The sequence below is a fragment of the Pipra filicauda genome, unplaced genomic scaffold (genome assembly GCF_003945595.2).
Source record: "Pipra filicauda isolate LSUMZ 115617 unplaced genomic scaffold, ASM394559v2 scaffold480_size458065_pilon, whole genome shotgun sequence".
In the NCBI taxonomy this organism is placed as follows: domain Eukaryota; kingdom Metazoa; phylum Chordata; class Aves; order Passeriformes; family Pipridae; genus Pipra; species Pipra filicauda.
The window spans coordinates 342,294-350,567 of NW_024104621.1; the positions used below are offsets into that span (position 1 = coordinate 342,294).

The 8,274-nt window shown below is 58.8% G+C and overlaps 1 protein-coding gene across 1 annotated transcript; it reads left to right on the top strand.

The window, feature by feature from the left end:
* The first annotated feature begins 120 nt into the window (after positions 1–120).
* PPIA (peptidylprolyl isomerase A) lies at positions 121–2,248 on the top strand. Its single transcript, XM_027735081.2, has 5 exons — positions 121–252; positions 1,231–1,261; positions 1,369–1,457; positions 1,661–1,833; positions 1,933–2,248. The coding sequence occupies exons 1-5, from the start codon at positions 184–186 to the stop codon at positions 2,066–2,068; spliced, it is 498 nt and encodes a 165-aa protein (XP_027590882.1). The 5' UTR covers positions 121–183; the 3' UTR covers positions 2,069–2,248.
* Positions 2,249–8,274: the final 6,026 nt, after the last annotated feature.

Below are 8,274 nucleotides of genomic sequence, written 5' to 3' on the forward strand. Positions count from 1 at the left end.
GATTGGCAAGCTGCGCTGCCACTCCCCCACTCCGCCAGCGCCCGTTGGCCGGCGCCGCGGGAGAGGCGGGCCCTCCTCGGCCCTATATAAGGGGCGGCGGGGCGCCCAGCTCCTTCTGCTGCGCCGCGCTCGCCGCACGGACTAGTCGCTCGCGCCTCGCTCGTGCCTCGCTCCTGCCTCGCTATGGCCAACCCCGTCGTCTTCTTCGACATCGCCGCCAACGGCGAGCCCCTGGGCCGCGTCACCTTCGAGGTAGGCGCGGGGGGGGCGGGGGGCACCGCCGCCATTTCCTTGCCGGGACGCGTGGGGCCGGCGGGCGGTGGGTGCGCGTGCGCGGCGGGGGTGCGTCCCACTGGCCGCGGGGCTGCGCGGCCCCGGCCCGGAGAGGCGAACAAAGGGCCCCACCGGGCCCACCGCGGGCTCACAGCGCCGCGAGACGCGGCCCGACTCGCCCGGGGAACGGCGGTGCTGCGGTGCCAGCGCAGGGCGCACCGTCGCCCGGGGGAACCCCTCTGCCCCCTTCGTCACCGCCGCGCTCGGTACCGCCGTTTCCCCCTTCCCGCCGGGCCCCGCTGGCCTCGCCGCCGGCCGCCTTCCCGCCGCGCCGCCGCGGCTCCGCCCCGCCCCGGGGCCGGGGGGGCGCGGCCGCTCCCCCCACTGCGGGTCGGGGCCGTGACTGCCGCGCCGCCATTTTATCACGGGGCTCCCGGAGCACCGGGATGAGCCGCGTCGAACCCCTGGGCGATGCTTCTCGGGTCTGAGGATGCTGGCGGAGAGCGGCGGCAACCCGATCGCCACGGGACTGTCGCTGGAGGGCGAAGCATTTGTCGCCCCGCCCGGGGCGCGGAGCATCCGTGGCACGGCCGGGCCGGCTTTGGGCGCCGTGGCTGCTGCAGAGCCGGGGCTGTGTGTCCGCACGGGTGGCGCATCCTGCCCAAAATCCCCCCGGAGCCCTGGGAGGCGACGCGCGCCCCGCCCGGGAAGGCTCCAGGCCTATTAGTTTAATCCAGGCCAGCGAAGCGAACGTTCGTTGGTGACATGTGAAGTGCGATGGTTTTGAGTTGGAGCTCCCACACATCAGCGTCAGGCAGGGAGGGCTCTGCAGCTGCGGGCACGGCTAGGATCCACCTCCCGGCAGCGGGTCCCCGCAGTCTGGCGGTGGCCCTGGGGAGCGGGGGACAGTGGTCAGTCACCACCCTAGCCTGACAGATGTCTTTCCTTTCTTTGCAGCTGTTCGCAGACAAGGTCCCCAAGACAGCAGGTTGGTAAAGCAGCTCTGGCCACACTGCAGCTGCACCAAAACCAAGTGGTGTTCTGAATTCTGAACAAAACAGGCTATTCATGGTGATTTTTTTTCTTCCTTTGCAGAAAACTTCCGTGCCCTGAGTACTGGTGAGAAGGGATTTGGCTACAAGGGGTCCTGCTTCCACAGGATCATTCCTGGGTTCATGTGCCAGGTGCGTGGCATTCCCACCGCAGTGGGGAGGTGGGTGGGTGGGCGAGGTGGTATGTCACTCATGTGGGTTTTAGAGTTGGATTCTGGAAGATTTGGGGTGGGAGGGCAGCTCTGCCTCCTGCCTGCAGCGTGCGGAGGGGCCACTGCTCCCGATTCCAGGGTGCTCTCCTGCACCTGTGACCTGAAAGGCCAGTCTCTTCACAGGGTGGCGACTTCACACGCCACAATGGCACCGGAGGCAAATCCATCTACGGGGAGAAGTTCCCTGATGAGAACTTCATCCTGAAGCACACAGGCCCTGGCATCCTGTCAATGGCCAACGCTGGCCCCAACACAAACGGTTCCCAGTTTTTCATCTGCACTGCCAAGACTGAGTGGTGAGTCAGGGACTGTGGGAAGACAGGCTTGGGAGTCCCCAGCTGGGAAGTGTCCTGTGGGGACATCGGGGACCAGCTGTGACTGGTGTTTCTCCGCAGGTTGGATGGAAAGCACGTTGTCTTTGGCCGTGTCAAGGAGGGGATGAATGTGGTGGAGGCCATGGAGCGCTGTGGCTCCAAGGATGGCAAAACGAGCAAGAAGATCACCATCACCGACTGTGGGCAGCTCTCGTAGACCCTCTTCTCGCCAACTGACCATTCCTCGGGCAGCCTGGGCACTGTGCCCCGCTGCAGCTCACCCGCTCCTGCCCCGCTCCCAACGTACTGCTGCGTTTCTACTGGGTCTTGGCCCCACATACACGGTCCCACTGGGCCGCAGTTACCTTTGAGTCTAAATAAAACGAGTTAACCCACAGCAGCCCCCTTCCGTCCCCCAGCTGGAGCAGGCAGGGGGTGGGGCTGGTGGGAAAGGAAGGAGGGGGTACCAACTGGTCCTGGCAGTGAGCTGATCTGTGGGGGTCCTCAGTGCTGCATTTAGGAAAGGGCCCCCCTTCCCTCCTCTACCCACTGCTGTGGGATTGCAATAAGTATGGGGACAGGTGGTGACCCCCACCTTTGGGTTCCTTGTGGGTCTCTGTCAGCCGGTGACCTTGGGCGCAGCTGGTGTTTGCTATGCTGTGAAGATGGGACTCCCAATGGCTCCAGTAAGAAGAGTTTCAGGCCGGGAGGATCCCAGTGCTCCCTACTACAGCAACCCAGTTAGGGGGTGGCTCTCTGAGATCCCCAGTGGTCCCTGTTGGGGGGGTCGTAGTGATCCCAGTTTGGGGGTGCCCAGCTCTGATAAGATCCCATGTTTGGCATAGTCTCAGTTTGCAGTGGGGTGATAAGTGCTCCTGATTCATGCATGGGTGCCCAGCTCCTGAGTGATCCTGGAGCTTCCAGTTTAAAGGATGCATGGATGGGAGTAGGCTAGTATCCTGTGGGCCCAACAAGGGGAGGTCTGCCCCTTTGTCCCACTTTCACCCACAGTACCTGAAGGGCACTGCTGCTCCCCCCACCCCTTCCTGCACATGGAACTACACCACAGCAACCCCCGCGGGGTCTGCCTTGGAGCGAGGCCTTGATGTGTATGAGGTGACCCCAGTGCTGGCAATGCAGCGCACAGTGCGAGGGGAAGGTGAAGCTGGCAGCAGCTTCTGCCCCATTACCCTCTGGCCGGCAGCCACTGGGGTTGGGCGGCTTCAGAGGGGCCTGGGGTTGCAGACAGGCCAGGGCGCGGCGAGGCCTTTCCATGGCGCACCGGGACAGCACGAGGGAAGGTTTTTTGCGCTATACTGAGGCACTGCTGCCATTCCATGCAGCACGAAGGGGGTGGGAGCTCCGGGGGTGCTGCAGCAGGCCGGGGGGGGGGGGGGGACACGGGACATGGGCTCTGCCATGACTCCATGGCTAGTGCCCAGTGCTTCCCTCCAGCCCCAGCCCTGTGAGGCTCTGGGCCCTTGGTCTCCCCCGTGGACCCCGGCACCCCCTTGGGGACACTCCAGCCCAGTTGAAGGCTCCCTGCAGCTCCTGCTCCACACCAGTGTCAAGTCCCACAGGGGAGGACACCCGTCTCTTGCCCCCACTATGCTTCCCCACACAGAGGACAGGCTCCCGGCATGACCACACTGGCGCTCCCTGGGAAGAGGAATGTGAACTTCATGGAGCTCAACCTCCCCAGCAGCAAGACCAAAAGTGACCTCTGGCCTGTGGCAGCCAGTCATGGCCATTGGGTCCACATTTAGCCGCAGTTCGTCTGCTCCTGGTGTTTTCTTCGCGAGGTGAACAGCTCTCCTCCAGATGGAGAGTCTACTCACAACTCTGAGAGGAAAGAATGTTGAGCAGCAGCATTAAATGCAAGCATGCTGTGATGGGTTGATGAAGGGAGAAGATTTGTGCTGCAGAACTTCCTAAAGATCATTCCTCCAAAGAGGAAGACACAGGTGACTAGCAAATGCCGACACAGGTAGAAAGACAAGTTACACCAAGCTAAACCAGAACACTGCTCAGGCCATCAGCTGAGGGTTTCCGGCACTGACCTGAGACCGGGACAAAGCACTGCAGTGTGCCAAATATGCCCAGAAATTGAAGTTGTTTGGCCGAGACCGTAGTATGGCCTTCAGCATAAATGGAGGTGAACACAGAGCACTGTTTCCTCCTCAGCCTGCAGCTCACCTTCCTTCTTCTGCCTGCCCCAGTCCTTAGTCTCAACCTTGTACTAGTGTCCCCAGCAACAGCATTGCACCACCCCATGCACTGTCCAGTATCTGCATCCCACACCTCACACAAGAACTGGTGAGTTCCTGGGTTTGCTGCCATTTCAACCCAGATAATTGTGCTGCTGCTCTGTGTTTGTCATTCTGCCATTAGTCTGAAAACACTGATTGACCCCTGGAGCTGTCCATGAGTGGGTTCTGTTCCTACAGGGTCTACAGGGTGCTGGACTGGTCCTGCAGAACCCAGAGGGTAGAGGCGAATGAGAGGGGTGCCTGCCTAAGCTGGGTAGGGTCAGTTCCCAAGTGCTCTGGGGGGGATGGACTGGTTTTCCAGGCACAAGTAGCAACTACTGGTTTGTGGTCCCCCTCTTAGGGGATTTGGGGCAGGCAGCCCAGCTGTTCTGGTGGTTTGCACCTTCTCTATCCTCCCTTGAGTGAAAGGGTGCCTGCTGTTTGTAGCTGAGAGGCTGGTCCATATGGGTGGGAGTAGGACATTCCTCTCTGAAATGCTGGAACTCCCAGGGCAGTTTCTCCACAGGGAAGATGAAGGAGGAAGAGAGATTGTCTTCATGCTCCTGGAGCTGACGAGCCACTTCATCCACCATGGTTGCCACTTTGTCTCTCCAGGCCATCACTGCAAATGAGCTGGGAAATGAGAGTGGTAGCTCCGTACGAAGTTCTTCCACGTGGGTCACGTGCACTGAGCTTCGTCTGGCTCTGTGGGTAACTGTGTTGTTCGTGTCATCATAAACCGTGTTGAGCATGGCCAGTTCCTTCAGGTACTGGATACCTCTCTCCATCGTGGTCCACTTGCCTGGGCAACATAACAACACCTCCCCCGTAGGAATACCTTTTCTTCACTCTTGGCAGGAGTCGCCTTCAGAGGATGAGGGCCTGTGTCCCTCTTCCAATTGCCTTGTTAATGCCCCCTTCCCTAGAAAGCAATCCCAGCTGCTTGGCTTCCCTAGTTTCTAATTCCATGATACTAACCCAGTTATTGCAGCATTGGAGCAGCCAGGTGATAATGAACCCACCTGGATGACAGCTGAAATATTTTCACATATCCCACAGCTCACACAGGGATTGAGTGGTTACCTCTTGGTCTGCCTCTTCCTCCTGTTCCTGTGATAACCCTGCTTTGGACTCCTTGTCCTCCTTTCCTAAATGAGCTGACATGCATGCCCATTTCTTCTTGTGTCTGGGGGTGACTTGTCCCAGCATTGGCTGGGGCTCTGGTTCAGCTGCAGGGTCTGTTGCGTGGGCTGGAGCAGCCACAGGGCTTATCCAGGCTCATCCCCAGCATAGGCAGCAGGGCAGGGAGGGGATTCTGACCCTCTGCTCTGGGGAGACCTTACTGCAGCTTTTCAGTACTTAAAGGGGCTTATAAGGAAGACAGGGACAAACTTTTTAGCAGGTCCTGTCGTGATAGGACAAAAGGTGATGGTTTTAAACTGAAAGAAGGGAGATTCAGACTAGATACAAGGAAGTAATTTTTTACACTGAGAGTGGAGAAACATACAGGTTGCCCAGAGAAGCTGTGGCTGCCCCCATCCTTAGAAGTATTCAAGGCCAGGTTGGATGGGGCTTGGAGCAACCTGTTCCAGTGGAAGGTGTCTCAGCATCCTGGGACAGTCTCATCCCAGCACTTTGCGCAGCTGCTTCTCTGCCCCAGGGACAGCAGTGCCGTCTGGGCCATTGTGGGGGCTCGCTCATTCCCCTGACACCAAATCCTGCTGTATCAGGAGTGGAGACCCACCAGCATCTACCTGGAAGACGAAGCTCTTGGGCAGCCCTGCCCAGGACTTGCTGCCTGCAAATTCACTTGGATAAGGAAAATTCTCATGCTTCCAGAGTTCGCAGATGAAAGGGAGGTTTTGGCTCTGTGTCTGTGTGTGTCTCATTATCAGGGAGATGCTGTGCCTGCTGGAAAGGAGCTGCATTCTTCTAGACCACCTGCCTGTGTCCCTTGGGGAGGGCAAACGAAGACAGTGTGTTCGCCCACAGTGAGAGCAGGACAAGAGTCACTGTTCTAGTGACTCGAACTGCTCCAGAGGTAGCAGAGTTTTTCTCCATCGCAGATCAGCTGAGCCAGCGCCATCTTCAGGAGTTGTAGGAGAGCCGAGGAGTTGCGGGATGGCCTCTCTCTGGGCAAGTCCAGCACCAGCAGGGACTTGTGCTCTCTAGGTGTCATTGCCAAAGGGACAAACCAACTCAGATCCTTTAACTTAACAGCCCCCTATTCCCCTCCAGTACCTAGGGGATCCCTAGGTCCCCAAAGTAGCAGTGGGATCCCCAGCCCTCCAATGGCATCAGTGTGTCCCCCCTGCTTCAATTCCCAAGGGATCCCCAGACCCCAGCGGCATCAGTGGCCCCCCTGGCTGTGCTGCAGTACCCTAGGGACCCCCAGCCCTCCAAGAGTGGCAGTGGGACCCTTACCCCACTGAGGCATTTCCCTGGCACCTGCAGCCCCACTGCAGGCAGTGGTGGGGACACTTCTGGACCTGGCCCTGGGTTGTCTCAGCACCTTGTCGCTGTGAGGCACAGCACCCCCCCAGCCCATCTGCTGGGCGAGCTGCAGCAGCAGGTTTGGGTCCATGGCCACCCCACCATCACCCTGGGGAGGGACTCCCAGCTCCACACGTAGCCTGGTGGGACAGGCCTCCATGACCTCTGTGGTGCGCAGGTCCTACCCCCTAAGAGTGGGAGGGTGCCTCGGGGGGTGACAGGCATCCAATTCCCCTCCTCTCCCAGACCTGGGGGGGTGATGGAGTGCTTCAGGCCCTCGCTGCTGGGCAGCTCCCCTGGCTTGGGCTCCCCACCCCGGCACTGTCACTAATGTTCCACGGCCCTGCTCTCTACTTCCGCTCCATCCTCATCCCCTTCCCCTATGTCCCCCACATCCCTGACCTCCCCCTCCCCATGTGCCCCATCACCCCCATGTCCCCTTTGTCCCCAGCCACCCCTTCCCCCTTCCTCCCACTCTCCCCATGTACCCCGTCTTCCCCCATCCTCCCCATCCCCCTGTGTCCCGGCTCCGTCCTGCCCCCGTTCCCGATTCTGCCCCCGGGGGGGGGGGGGGTGGGGTCTGCAGTTCCCACTCCGAACCTCCGGGTGGCGGCGGAGCTCCGGCTGTTTAGGGGCTCTGGGGGAGAGCCATCAGGACCCATCAGGCTTCGTGGACTGACAGGGATCCAGCTGGAGCAGATTTCGCACAAGTTCAGGGTCGACTGGGAGCTGATCATTCTCACAGCTCAGGGCACTGGGACCCTCTTAGTCTGCCATCCGTGTTGAAGACAGAGGCAAAGAAAAAATTAAACATCCTTGCCTCTGTCCCTGTTTGTGGGGTGACCAGACTCATCCTGGAACAGGAATATGTAATTTCTGTGCTGGCTTTTGCTACTGATGTATTTAAAAAAGCCCTTTTTGTCATCCTGCACAGTATTGGCAACTTCAGCTCCATCTGAGCTTTGGCCACACGAATTTTCTCCCCACAACGGTGAGCAGTTTCTCTGTTGTCATCCCACATCACCTGACCTCGCTCCCCTTGGGCATACAGCTTCCTTTCTTTGCCTTTGCTCCAGAAGTCGTGATGGCTTTGCCTTCTTCCAGAAGAAGATCCCTGCTCAGGAGGTCCTGCTCAGCCAAGATTTCTGCTGCACCTGCTTGACTTCTGACATTTGGGAATTGCTGCTCCTGTGTCCTTAGAAGGTGGTGACTAAAAAGTGGCCAGCACTGATGGACCCCAGCACCCTCAGAAAAGTTTTCCCAGTTCCCTGAGCAGCCTGAAGTCTGCTCTCCTCATATCCAGGGTTGAAATTTTGTGGCACTTTTCCTGGTGTCACCAGAGATTTTAAACTTGGTGGCTTCATGATTGCTGTGGCCACGATGGCTTCTAAGTGCCACTTCACCCATGAGACCCTCTCTGGTAACAAGGAACAAATCCTGGAGGGCACCTCTGCAAGTCAGCTCCGTGAGTACCTGTACAACAAGGTCATTGTCCAGGGACTTAAGGAATCCTCTGGACCTATTTGTGCCAGCTGTGTGGTGTTCCCAGTTTAACATCTGGAAAGGTGAAGTCTCCCATAAGGACAAAGGCAGTTGATTTGGAGGTGTCATTCAATGGTCTCATCATTGGGTGGTCTATAGTAGACTCCCACAGTGACACCTGCATTATTTGTTTGTCCCT

Bases quoted from the DNA above. Each gene is read 5' to 3' on its own strand.
- PPIA (XM_027735081.2), top strand. From the start codon at position 184: ATGGCCAACCCCGTCGTCTTCTTCGACATCGCCGCCAACGGCGAGCCC. The intron at 1,262-1,368 runs GTTGGTAAAGCA...CTTCCTTTGCAG, and splicing joins CAAGGTCCCCAAGACAGCAG to AAAACTTCCGTGCCCTGAGT. The intron at 1,834-1,932 runs GTGAGTCAGGGA...GTTTCTCCGCAG, and splicing joins TGCACTGCCAAGACTGAGTG to GTTGGATGGAAAGCACGTTG.